This window comes from Rhinatrema bivittatum, chromosome 2, assembly GCF_901001135.1.
Source record: "Rhinatrema bivittatum chromosome 2, aRhiBiv1.1, whole genome shotgun sequence".
Taxonomy (NCBI): Eukaryota; Metazoa; Chordata; class Amphibia; order Gymnophiona; family Rhinatrematidae; genus Rhinatrema; species Rhinatrema bivittatum.
This window is the reverse complement of record NC_042616.1, coordinates 358,503,562-358,517,920: the sequence shown is the minus strand read 5'-3', so window position 1 is coordinate 358,517,920 and position 14,359 is coordinate 358,503,562. Positions and strand designations below refer to the sequence as shown.

The 14,359-nt window shown below is 42.1% G+C and overlaps 1 protein-coding gene across 1 annotated transcript in view; it reads right to left on the bottom strand.

Annotated features, from left to right (window-relative positions):
* BRD9 (bromodomain containing 9) overlaps positions 1 to 14,359 on the bottom strand; it is a 328,799-nt gene that overhangs the window by 300,044 nt on the left and 14,396 nt on the right. Inside the window, 1 exon segment of the mRNA XM_029589931.1 lies at positions 12,161 to 12,384. Within this exon segment, the coding sequence (XP_029445791.1) occupies positions 12,161 to 12,384 (224 nt within the window).

Genomic DNA, 14,359 nt, shown 5'->3' with positions numbered 1-14,359 from the left:
GTTAGCAGGGAATTTTTTATTGCTCTGAGTTCTAACAAATGTATTTGAAAGTTTTGTTCGTCTGAGGACCAAAGTCCCTGAGTTTGTAGATGGAGGAGATGTGCTCCCCATCCCTTTGTTGAAGCATCTGTGGTGAGAATGAGTTGGTGAGGGGGGCTCTGGAATGGGCTCCCTTCCTTCAAGATAAATGGTTGAATCCACCAATGGATGTCTTTCTTCATGGAGTTTGTGACCTGTACCTTGTGAGACAGTGGCTGAGTGAGTTGATTCCATTGAGATTTTAGGCCCCATTGGAGCCACCTTATGTGAAGTTGAGTGTTTTGGACGTCATGTATCGCTGCAGCCATATGACCTAGTAGTACCATAATGTGACGAGCCGGAACTGTTTTCAGACGTAATAGAGTCAGAGCAAGAGTCTGCAAGATATGGATTCTTTCTGGAGGAAGAAAAGCTCTGGAAAGTGGGGTTTTGATGATTTCCCCTATGAATTGAATGTTTTGGGTTGGATGTAGCTGAGATTTTTCGTAGTTTATTATCCAACCCAGGTTTTCTAGACAGAGGAGTGTGCATTCTATATGACTCGTAGAAACTGGGCATTCCAAGATACAATTAACCACTGGTCTAGATAAGGAAAAATGTTTATGCCCTGTTTGCGTAAGTATGCCACAACAGCAGGACATTTTGTGAAGACTCTTGGGGCTGAGGAGAGGCCAAAGGGAAGTATTTGGTACTGGTAGTGTTGGTTCTCCACTTGAAAACAGAGGTATCGCAAACAGCGTTTGTGAATCGGGATGTGAGTGTAAGCATCCTTTAGATCGAGTGAGCACATTCAGTCTTTTGTTTGAAGAAAAGGGAGGACCGTCTTGAGAGAGGTCATCTTGAATCTTTCTTTTACCAGATATTTGTTGCATGCTCGAAGATCCAAAATAGGGCGAAGGCCTCCTGGTTTTTTGGGGATGAGGAAGTATTGGTAATAGAAACCGTTCTCCATTTGATTGGGCCGGATAGCCCTCTGTTGAAGGATTGAAATTTCCTTCAGGAGCGATGGAACTTGAACCAATGGAGTCTTGGGTTGAATGAGATGAGGAAGCATTGGGACTGAGTTGAAGCGCAGACTGTATCCCTGTGATATAATACTTAACATCCATTGGTCCGTGGTGATATGGGACCATTGGGAATGGAACAAAGATAGTCTTCCCCCTATAGAAACTGCTGTTGTGGCAGGTGAACTTAAAAAGACTGCTTAGGCGGCTGTTGAGCAGCTGGAGGTTTTTGCAGCCTCTGGTTTCTCTGCCATGGTCTTTGACCCTGCAATTGAGACCGTTGTTGGAAAGGCTGAGGCCTATAATTAGATTGATAAGGCTGAAAATAGCGATATGGTCTCCGGTAATAATAACCCTTTTTATATTTGGGAAAATAACACCTGGATGTAGTTGGCGTGTCTAAAGGAGTCGCCAAAGACTGAACCGCAATATTCTGTTCTTTAATTAAAGATACGGTCTCCTGTAATTTGTCTCGTCTACATGGTAGATTAGCGAGATGGTCATGAACATCATCCCGTATACTGCTGGCCTGAAGCCATGCGAGACATCTGGCTGAGACCGAAGTTGCAGATGAACTTGCTGAAGTGTCAAAGGCTTCATGAGAAGTGCGCAGTAAATGACGTAGACCTTCCTGCAAATCTAGAAATGGCTGAGGCAAGGCAGAGTCTCCTTGTGCAGTGAGTAGTAAAGGCTGTAGTTTTTGCGTACAGTTGAAAAGATATTGTATAATATAAAACTGATGGTGATTAATGTGAGAATTCAGCATTGAATTCTGATAAATCTTTTTCGCAAAATCATTCAGCAACTTATCTTTCCTGGGAGGAATATTAGAATAAAGCCTGGTCTTTTTGGCTCTCTTCATCGCCGATTCTACAACTATTGAATTATGAGGCATTTGCACAATCGAATAGTAGGATGTCTTTTGCATTCTATATTTTAAATCCAGTTTTTTGGAAACCGGGGTCAGGAGGAGTGGGGTATCCCACACCTTGTCCATGAGGCCCTCTAGAATTTGATGTGAAGGGAGAGCAGTGGGTTCAGATGGAACATTCAAAATCTGCAAAATTTCCATTGCTTCTGATCTCGGGTCTGGAAGCTTGCGAGTCTCTATGTTAAGAGCTAAACCCAGCTTCTCCAAGAATTCAGTGTAAGTAAGATCTTCAAGAGGTGATGGTGGATGAGGTAACTCTTGCGAAGGGTCTGAAGGGATACCCGTTGAACTCCCTGGAGATGATGGGGGAGAGAAAACTGGAGAAGTTGTATGCTTGGATGACACCGAAGAATTGGTATGTGTCGGAGAGGGTAGATTTGGAGGAGAAATATTCGGCAATGCAGGAACTTGAGGAACCTGTGGGAGGTAACCCCTGGAAAAAACTATGCAATAGAGAAGTGATTTGAGACATTGTTTCTTCAGCCGTTGGGCGAGAAAGAAGGTCAGGTGGTCTTTTAGATTTTTTAAGACGTTTGACCGGTGTTTTTGGTATTGGAGATGATAGTCTCTTTTTTGGACGCGGATGAGAAAGTATATCCGGTGATGAGTCCCAATTTCCAGCTGGTTCCTCGATTATAAGATCTGATAATACTGAGGAAGGAGAGTGGGGATCCTCATGTAAAGATGCAGAATGCTGTGGAGCAGATCTGGCTGAAGATGATTCTTCAGATTGAGGCGTAACATGTTTTGTCTTTGATGTTGATTTTTCTGGTTTTTCAGGCAGCCTGGGTGTTGATTTTGGGATCTCTGGAGTAGTATGAGTCGGCTTCTTATGACCATGAGTGAGATGCGTCGTGATGCGTCATAGGCTTCTTAAATGTATCGTGATGCATCGTAACCTTTCTGGATGCGTCGTGATGCGTCGTACTTGATGCATGTGTTGACTGAGGCAGAGTAGGATGGCTCGACGCAGGTTTCAACGGCGCATGCGTTGTGGCCGAAGTGGCGATTGATGCAATCTGCGTGGTTGACGATGCAGTGTGCAGCACACGGCTCTCCGAGGCCAAATACGCGCTTCGAGAAGTCTCAGACCGGGGTTTTTGCTTACCCGGGGAGGACTTTGTTGATCTTTTACTCACTGGAGAAGGGGCATACGAGTGCCTCAACCTCTCCATCTTCTCTGCCCTTTGTCTTCTGGCCCGCAGGGACATTTTTCCCACAGTCCCTACATGCGGCCTGATCATGATCAGGACAGAGGCATAAATAACAATAAGTATGCCCGTCGGTTGCCGACATGATTTTACTGCATGAGTAGTATTTAAATCCGGGGCTTTTAGGCATATTTCTTCTTTTCTTCCGTCGAATTTGAAGTTTTGTCTTCTGAGGTAGAGAGAGAGCTCTACACGTCCGTGCAGTGCCGCGGAAAACAAAAACTGAGGGAAGCTCAAGGAGCGCGGGAAGTCGTACATATGTGCACTTCAAAGCTCTTCGAGCTTAGAGAGAAAGCTCCGCCTTCGTGACATCATGGATGACTCACCCACTATGCATGGCTAAATGCCCTGCTTATCGACAGAAAATTGTTTTGTTAAGAATCAGTGAATAGTATTCACTAGTGTAGATGCATTAACCCTAAACTTTGTTTTGATTTTGTATGTAAGTATACCATTAAACAGAGCTCCAAAAATTAAAAACAGTTTTGTAGCCAGCTAGATTTTCCATTCTTCAGCTAAAGTAGGATACCAAAAATGTTTCATTTAAGTTGTACTGCAGGGCACATATCAGTTATTAAATAACAATTTTAAACAATTAAAAACTATAGAAAATATAACAGTTTAATATTGCAAAGTGTCACATATTCCAACTAATAAGCTATTACCCACCCTGAACTGTGGAAGGTGGGTAATAAATGTTTCAAATAAAATAAAAATAGCAGCAAATCATCAGAACCAGTTGATATTCACCCCATTGTTCTGAAATAATTAAAAATGCCAACAGATTACAAAAGTACCCATAGTATATCACCAAAACTAACACCGTACCTGAAGTCTAGAAGTTAACAAATGTAACGCCAAATTTAAAAAAGGGTTACATGGTTGATCAGGGAAACTACAAACCGATGAGTCTGATGTCAGTACCAGGTAAAATGATGTAAACTATTGTTAAGAACAAAATCACTGAACATATGGATAGACATGCATTCAAGGGGAAGCAACAACATAGATTTAGCAAAGAGAAGTCATGCCTTACCAACCTATTAGAATTGTTTGAAGGTGTAAATAAAGATATGGATGGAGGAGACCAGTCAATACAGTATACCTAGATTTTCAGAAGAAATATGACAAAGTCCCTCTTGAGGAAATAAAAAGTCATAGAATAGGACGTAATGTCCTGTTGTAGAGAGAAAACTGGTTAAAAGATAGGACACGGAGTAGGACTAAATGGTCAGCTTTCGCAATGGAGATGAACAATGGAGTATCCAAGGAATCTCTGCTAGGACCAGTGCCGTTTAACCTATTCATTAATGACCTGAAAAAGAGTAAGGTGGTCAAATTTGCAGAAGAAACAAAATTATTGAGAGTGGTTAAAAGTAAACTGTTAAGAATTACAGAAGAACTTTGTGAGACTGGGAAACTAGGTGTCTAAATAGTAGAAATTTAAACCAGACAAGTGCAAAGTGATGCTCTAGGGAAAACAAATCCAACTAAAAGGTATACATTGATGGGTTCTATTCTAGGAGTTACCACTCAAACATATCTTGAGCCATTACTGACCACACTTTGAAATCTTCAGCAGCAGCCAAAAAAGTGAATAGAATGCTAGGAAAAGCAAGTTTGCTTACTGTTTTCCGTAGATAGCAGGATGAATTAGCCGTGCTTTCTGGGACGTTCTCCGGGCGGCCCGACACAGACCTTTCTCAGCGTAGACAGAGCTGTGCTCTGTGCGCCTGCACGGTCATTCCTTAACATAGAAATGACGGCAGAAGAAGACCAAACGACCCATCCAGTTTCGCACTTTTTTTTTTTCTCATTCTTATCTGTTACTCTTGGCTCTTAGTAACCTTTTGGTTCTATTTCCCTTCCACCCCCACCATTAATGTAGAGAGCAGTGTTGGAGCTGCATCTAAGTGAAATATCTAGCTTAATTAGTTAGGGGTAGTAACCGCCGCAATAAGCAAGCTACACCCATGCTTACTTGGTTTACCCAGACTATGTAATTCAGTCCTTGTTGGTTGTTGTCTGTATATAGATCCACTTTTCTTCATTCCCCCTGCCACTGAAGCAGAGAGCTATGCTGGATATGCATTGAAGGTGAAGTATCAGGCTTATTTGGTTTGGGGTAGTAACCGCCGTAAAAAGCAAGCTACTCCCCGCTTTTCTGTGAATGCAAATCCTTTTTTCCACATTTCCTCTTGCTGTTGAAGCTTAGAGCAATGTTGGAGTCGCATTAACCGTGTGTATGTTCATTGAATAAGGGTATTATCTCCAGGTAGTAGCCGTCCTTCCCGCGAGCCACCCACTCTTCATTCCTGCACGATTCTCCTCCCCCCCCCTCAGTTTAATAAAAGCATAACTGTGCAGCGAATGGAGAATAGAATAAAAAGAGATAGAGGTAGAGAGACAAAAAGCTGTCCAGGGAGGAGGGTGGGAAAGCATGGCTAATTCATCCTATCTACAGAAATGACCATTTACAGTAAGCAAACTTGCTTTTTTCCATAGATAAGCAGGCTGAATGTGTCATGCTTTCTGGGAGTCACCAGCTATGAATTCGAAGGCACTATATTCCCTCCTATTCGGTAGGCAGTGCCTGCAATTTGATTGATTAGTGTGGACAGCTTAAGTGTTGGTTGTGAAGAGTAGCACTGATTCACCTACTGCTGCATCTGAGAGTGTTTGTTGTTTGACGTAGTAAAGATGTGCTTAGGAGACTTGTAAAGGTGTGCATAGAAGACCACGTCGCTGCTTTGCAGATATCCAATATAGGAACATCTTTTAGGTGAGCTATGGATGTTGCTATGGCTCAGATCTGATGCACTTTTGTGCTCTCAGGGAGTATGTCTTTGTATAACGAATAACAGAATGCAATACACTGTATCAACCAAGTTGATAGCATATGTTTAGAAACTGGTAAACTTGGAGCATTGGGGTTTTAGGAAAGAAAAAGCTATGCATGTTGTTTTGGGGATTGAGTTCTTTGGATGTAGTAAGCTATAGCTCTTTTACAGTCCAGGGTATGAAGGGCTTTTTCCTTTTCAGTAGTATGAGGTTTCGGAAAGAAAAGTTAGTAAGGTAATCATATGGTTGAGATGAAACGCTGAGATCACCTTAGGGAGAAAGGCTGGATTCGTTCTTAAGGAAACTTTATTATGATAGAATTGTAAAAATGGTGAGTAGTGAACTAGGGCCTGTAGCTCACTGACTCTCCTTGCTGACATGATGGCTATCAGAAATAATACCTTCCATGGAGGTGGGGTTGAGTGGCTGAAAGGGTGAGTACATTAGCTTTTCCAAAACTATGGTAAATGTCCCATGAAACTGACAGCTCTGTGATGGGGAGGTCTAAGCCATATAGCTCCTTGCATGAATCAGAATAGTAGTAGATGCGTAGATATAGATCGGCCCTTCCATGAAAGATGGTATGCTGCAATAGTGCTGTGGTGTACTCTGATGGGTGACACAGTTAAACCAGAAGAAAACAATAGATGTAGATATTGGAGACGTTGTAGGGAGCTGTGAAGTGGATCTATGGCTGCATTGTTGCACCAGGCGGAGTATTTGCCCCATTTTTGGGTATAATTCTTCTGTGTAAACAGTCTTCTAGATTAGATGAGAAAACGCTCGACTTCTGTTGGGAGAGAGATGTCTAAAATTCTTCCTTTCAATCTCCAAGATGTCAGTTGTAGGAAGGAATGCAGGGGGTGAAGCAGAGCACCCTCTTCCTGCGATATGAGGTCCCCCCGGTTTCCTAAGCATATTGGATTTTGTATTGCCAAGTTCACTAGGTAGGCATACCATGGTTGTCTTGGTCATGCTGGTGCAATGAGAATGAGATCTGATTTGTCAGCTATGCACTTCTGTATCATTCGTCCCAACATGGGAATCGGTGGGAAAGCGTAGAATATAGTCTGTTTGTCCAGAGAAGGAGAAAGGCGTCCTGGGCTACTCTGTGATCTCTGAGATATATGGAACAAAGCCTCAGTAGTTTTGTGTTGGTCTCCGTTGCGAAGAGGTCTATGTAGGGTGTTCCCCATTCCTTGAAGAGATTGTTCGCTATTTTTTGATTGAGTTCCCACTCGTGAGAGTGGAATATTCTGTTGAGTCTGTCTGCCTCTGTGTTCTTTATTCCCAGAAGGTACGTTGCTTGCAACTGGATCGAGTGGTTTAATGCCCATTCTAGAGTCAATGCTGCTTCTTTGCAAAGCACCCATGAACCGGACCCTCCTTTGTTTATGTAAAACATGGCCACTTGGTTGTCCATGTAAATCATCATTCTTTTCTCGACAAGGATATTGACAAAGGTGTGAATTGCATTTCTTATCGCCCGCAGCTCTAGTAAGTTTATCTGCAGTCATTTTTCCCCGAGGTGACCAAGTTCCTTGAGTCTTTAGATGTTATACATGTGCACCCCAGCTGTGGAAGGATGTACTGTTGTCATAGTGATTTGATGCTCTGGTAATCAGAAGGGTGCTCCCATCTGAAGAGTTTGAGAGGAGAGCCACCAATCTATATCCGAGGTCATTGAGGGGGTCATCAAAATTCGAGAAGACATTGGTTGATTGTGTTGAGACCATTGATCCTTCAGTCCCCACTGTAGACATCACATATGAAGGCGAGTATGTGGCACAACAAAATTGCTGCTGCCATATGACCCAGTATTCTTAGAACTTGCCAAGTTGAAGCATTTGATTGAATTTTCAAGGCAGAGGCTAGTTCTCGAAGGGTTTGAGCTCATTCCTGTGGCAGAAAAACTTTACCGAGTTTGTTATTTATTAGGGCTCCAATGAACTGGAGGACTTGTGTGGGAACTTGATGAGACTTCTCGAAGTTGATTATGAAATCAAGCTTATCTAGGCAGAGTATTGTCTGCTGTAGGTGTGACTGAATTGTTTGTGGTGTCGAGGAAATTATGAGCCAGTCATCCAGATAGGGAAAAGTCTTGATGCCCTTTTTGCAAAGATGGGCTATAACCACTGCTAGGCATTTTGTGGACACTCTGGGAGCTGAGGATAGGCCAAAAGGAAGTACCTTGTATTGGTAGTGTGTCTTGTTCACCTGAAAACAAAGCTATTTCCAGAAGGTCAGATGTATTGTATTGGTATGTGGGCATAGGCATCCTTAAGGTTTAAAGAGCACATCCAATCATTGGGTTGCAAAAATGGTAGAATGGTTTTGAGAGATGTCATCATGAATTTCTCTCTCTGGATAAACTTGTTCAAGGCTTGAAGACCCAAAACAGGTCTGAGACCTCCTGTTTTTTGGGGGGATGAGGAAGAATTGGGAGTAAAATCCCTTGTTGTTCTGATTGCGAGAGAGCGGTTGTATGGCATTCTGATTCAGGAGCACCTGTACCTCTTCCTGAAGAAGATGATCTATATTCTTGCTATCACTGGCGATTGGGTGAGATGTGGAAGTTGTAGAATCATAAGGACGTTTAGTCGATAACCATACTTTATTATACTTAGAACCCAACGATCCGACGTTATGGATGACCATGCCTGGTAATATGATGAAAGCCTTTCCACCACTGGTGTTAATGGCTCTGGCCATTTTATGTAAAAAAATGTTGTTGCGGTTTTTAATTTGAGCCCTGCGCCTGTTTCTGTTGGCGCGGTACTCTTTGGCGAGTTCTAGTTTGTTGTTGTTGAGTTTGTTATCTTTGGGTCTGATATGGAAGCGTCTGATAAGGTGTATATTGTCTTTATTGCCTTCGCTGGTAAAACAATGTTTTATAGGGATATTATTATTTAGAGGAGTATTGTTCTGAAGGGAATGTTAGCGATGAAACTGCCACACTTTGTTCTTTCAATTTTTCAATTGGGACACAGTTTCTCGCAATTTGTCCCCAAATAAATTCTCTCCTTTACAGGGTAGATCAGCAAGTTTTTCTTGGACATCATCCCTTAGAGCGTTTGCTCTAAGCCAGGCGATCCTACGTGCTGCTATGGCTGTTGCAGACATTCTTACTGAAGTGTCGAAGGCTTCATAGACTATTCTTAGAAGGTGGCATAAGCCCTCTTCCATGTCTGATATAATTTGTGATTATGTCTGTGGATCTGTAGACCAAGGGCTTCCTTGTCTTAATCCTTGGAGACACTCATATAAATACTGAGTAATATAAAATTGGTGCTGTTGAATTCTGGAAGTCAGCATATTACCTTGAAAGAAAGATTTTCTTTCCAAAATCATCTAGGTATTTGCTGTTTTTACCTGGTGGTATATTTGAATACAACCTGGTCTTTTTTGTTTTTTTCATTGCTGACTCTACAACAACGAAAGAATGAGGTAATTGTACGGATGCATAGTGAGTGGATTTATGTATTCTAAATTTAAAGATCTGTTATTTGGAAGACTGTTGGAGTAGAGAAGGGAGAAGCCCAAGACTTATCTATTAGGTCTTCTAGCATGATATGAGGGGGTAATGCTGTAGGTTCTGCTGGAATATTGAAAATTTTTAATATTCCATGAACCAGTGCCCTCGGATCTGATATTTTTTGTTGCTTCAATTTTTAAGGAGGAGCCAATTTTGTCTATAAAGTTTGAATACAAGTCTTCTGGGGGTGAAGACTGTTCAGGTGGGCCTTCCATTGGGTCAGAAGGAATTCCTGTTGATGATCCAGGAGATGTTGGCGGAGAGGGTGGAACATATACATCTTGCTCTGAGTTCTCTGGACTGAAATTTTGCAAGATGGCTTCCTGCTGTTCCTCCACGTTTATGGGGGAAGATGGAATTGATTTTCCAGATGTGCTGTTCTCAGACTCCATCGATGATCCATGTTGGTGAGAGTCTGGCATTGAAGCAAAGAAATTTTGCAAAATATCAGATATTTGGCTCACTGCTTGCAAGGCTGCCATTTTTTGTCTTGATCAAGTAGTATGATATTTTATTCTATAATTTGATGAGATTTTCCTAGGGAGCACTGACAATAAGATGGCAGCATCTGGTTCGGGTTGTGCCTGCAAGGGGGCAAGCAGTTCATGGTAAGGCTTGTGTCTAAGCCTTAGTGGTTCTTGCAGTCGAGGCTGCTGTCTTTTTTGTTTTGATATCTGAGACAATCTGGAATATACAGTACCCCTAGATGAGGGTGAGGATGATCCATAGGTCAGCCTGACTATGGATACTTCAGAATTTTCCTCCAATTGATCCTCATAAGAAGGCACTTGCTTCAATGGAGTTCCTTCTACTGTGTCGTGCGTAGATCGATGCACTATATTGTCTTTTGCGTGCCAATGTTCCTCTGGTCGTTTGGACGCTTTATGTGTCGAGAGGATGAAGTTTCATGTTTTTGATGCTTTGAAATTTCGTACGTTGAGAGGTTGGATGCATCGAGAGTCGGTTGTGTAGATGCGTCGTGCATCGAGCAATTGGATGCTTTCTGCGCTGACCGAATGGATGTATCCCAAGTGGAGCGCTTTGATGCTTCATGCGCCGAGTGACCAAATTTGTCATGCGCCGGATGTTTAGACGCAGCATGCGTTGGGCGAGTAGACAATCATGAGTTGGACGCATTGATTTAGATACTGAGTCGTGCGGCTTATTTTGTTTAGCTCTAACTCCGATGTTATTCCCGCTGTTTTTTCTAAGACCATTCAGTTCTTTGTGGGTTTTTCTCCTGAACCCTGTGTATTCTTTGAAAAAACTCCAACCTGACTTCACTTTAGCTGAGGCTCTAAAGAGGTGGATTTCCTACCTGTTTTAAACTTTTTTAGCCTTTTCAGCTGGTAAGGATTGGATTGACCTATGAGTTGGAGCATAGGCGGTAGACGGGTCAGTGCTCAGTGTCTTCATCTTCTCTACCTGCTGTCTCTGGGCTCTTGGCAATATCCTGCCACAATTGCGACAGGAAGTTTGATCGTGGTCAGGACAGAGGCAAATGTAGCAATAATTATGTCCATCTGTGACAGACATAATTTTGCCACATTGGCAAAACTTAAATCTTGGTGCCATATTAGCACTTAAAAGTGCTGTTTTGGGGACACAAGAGTGTCAAAATAGAGTAAGAAATTTGAAGTAATAAAGAAGGCACAAGAGAAAGGAAAAACCGTGACTGTAAGCAGCGCAGGAGAAACAAAAACTGAGGGGGGGGGGGGGGGGGGGGAAGGAGAATCGCATGGGAATGTCTGTGCAGGCAAACAGAACACAGCTCTGTATATGTTGAGAAAGTTACGCGTCGGGCCACCCGGTGGACGTCCCAGAAAGCATGGCTAATTCAGCCTGTTTATCTATGGAAAATTATTTGGACAGGAATAGAGAATAAAACAAGAAATTATGTTGCTATATCAATCCATGATGCAACTACACCTTAAGTATTGTGTGCAGTTCTTGTTGCTCCATCTGAAAAAAAAAGATATAGCAGAAATAGAAACGGTGCAGAGAAAGGCAACAAATGATTAAGGGAATGGAAGGGCTCCTTTCTTAAGGAAGACTTATCAGGTTAGAACTCTTTTGCTCGGAGAAGAGAAGACATGATAGAGGTTTACAGTGGTGTAGAACAAGTTGATAGGGAGCACTTATTTACTCTAATAGTACTAGAATAGGGGAAACTCCATGAAACTACCTAGCAGCAGGTTTAAAAGAAATTTTAAAAATTAGTTTTTCAGTCAACACATAAGTAAGCTATGGAATTTACTGACAGAAAATGTGGTCAAGGCTAGTAGTATAGCTTAATTTAAGAAGGTTTTGGTATGTTATTAGAGAGCAGGTCCATTAACCATTTTTTAGCTAGCTAGTCTTAGTTGTCTCCATCTCCTGCGATAACGCAGCATGAAATGGGCTTTCGTATTTGGTATCTGATGAGTACTCCAAGTAACCTGGACTGGCTACTGTTGGAGCCAGGATGCTGGGCTTGATGGACCATTGATCTGATCTAGCATGGCACTTCTTATCTTCTTAGTTCATAACAAAATCATCATGAAATGAAGAATCCTGTTGTGACAAACACACAAAAGGAAATTTTCAAGCTGCTTCTTACCTTTCTTTTCTTTCTCTCCTCTTCATCCAAGTGCTTCTCTTTCTCCTTCTCGGACTTCTTTTTCTTTTTTTTCTTCTTCTCTTTGTGACGCTCCCGTTGCTCATAGTCTGACCTGTCATCATAGTAGCTGGAATCATGTCCTGAACCTGAGAGCTCTGTGACCTCACTTCCTCCAACTTTTAGCACCAATTTCAGCGGCTTCTCTAGAGGCTTGTCCACATAGTCTAAGTCAATATATAAAATAAAGTGAATTTCAGAATTATACAGAAAGCCATCAACATTTGCTACTACTATATTCAGCATTCTAAATTTAGGTGTTTCTTTCCTTGGCTAGACCCATTCCAAACGCATGCTACAGCAGCAACAGACATTTCAGGACTCTCACTGGCAGTGGAACTGTAGGTGCACAATAAAAATAGCTGGATCAGGCATAGCTGTTTTGACCTTAATCAGTAGAACAAATATTTATCCATGGTATACTTGACTTTCACAGAAACCAGGAAGACAGTCATCCTGAGTTAACAACTGTCAAGGATCACCTCCTTGGCCTTGCACGAACCACTGACAGTTCTCTGGAACACACCACTCACAGACAGGCGCTTGTAGTAAAAACAGCTTTATTTCAAATATCAGTGTTCAGTTTACACTTGTAAGGTATTTGGCATTTTGCTGTAGTCTAGCCCAATTCATCAGGAAAATATATTACTTACCATATTTATTTATAATATTTCTTTACCACATTACCAGTCTTTCTAGGCAGCTCAAGATCAAACATCCACAAATAATAGAATAAAATTAATAAACAGTACCCAATTTTACCTTGTTGCAGATCCACAATGTCTGCCACTTAAACTGCAGTGTCTAATTCTGAGTCCAGTTATGCCTTCTCCCCTGGCTGCATACCTGGATCTCCTTCTGCCCCTCTGTCTTCTGATTGCAGGCAGAGCTTATGAATTGCATCGATTGCTGTGTAGCCTCTAAACCAGTCTCACTTGTGTCTTCCAATCAGTCTTACACTTTTCCCTGGCTGCTGCAGGCCTGATAGGTTTTGTATGAGCAAAGGGAGACACTCCCTTGCATCCCACCATGAGTCTTGGGGTTGCGCCTAGGGGAAGCAACAGTTACCCCAAAGCCTCCCATGCCAAGGTCATGGCCCCCCTTCCCTTCCCCCCCTTTATTTCCCCCTTCTTTTAGCTGCAGCCACTCTATATGATCACCAGAGAGAAGGGAGAGGAAAAAAGGAAGACACTAGTGATGGATAGTTTTTTAATTTTATTTTGTTGATTTCTGATTATTGAGCCATGTACAATGGCTCCAGTTCAAGCCCGAAAGGAGCATAGTTTTGTTTTTTAGTCTTTGTTGCCTCCACCAGAAAAAAATTGTTACATTCAAAAGGGGGCGTATGGTGGCCCCACACTAAAACCAGGTTTAAAACAGAGCAGGCTGAATCCTATTTAATTGACTGCCCATGACAAATTCCTGTTCCACCTGGCTTTACAATTCCAAAGGCCAACTCTTACTCGTTTTTCTTTCCCTATGGGTCTCCCCTACCTACTGGAGTCTCCAACTCTTGTCTCTCCAGGCTGCTCCAAAATATGTGAAGCCTGTTTAATCACATGATCAAGCTGAAACCTGCCAAACCCTTCAAATTTTAAGAAATAATTCACTAGATAGAATCCTATACTCCCTGGCCCTATTTTCAAAGGTGCTTCACCAGAGGTAGAGCAAGGAAAGACTCCTGAATCTGTATGCCATCTGTATCCACAGGCTTTATATACACATCTAATTTGCAATTTGTATTAGATGGCATAGATTCATCTGACCCACAGCTGTGGGTTTTCAATATGCAGCCAATATTATATAGTAGAGAAACAAGCATACAATATACATTGGATAAACTCACAGCAGACCCTAAAGAATTGTTAGAAACAAAAAATACATACACATTGACACATTGCTCTGTACTTCCCCTCCTCTTTCCCAGTGCTAGTCACCATTGCCACCACCATTTCTGTTTTCCTCCTTCCTATCAATCTTCTCTTCCTTTCCTCCAAAATCATTGCCATTACAGCAGAAGTGTATAGGGCACTACTCTACTGAAGAGAGCTAACAGGAAGGAAGTACTGAGAGTGGATCTGTGAGCTGATGTACGCTCTTAGTCTATGCAACAGCTTTGCTTCCTCCTCCCTTTTCAAACAG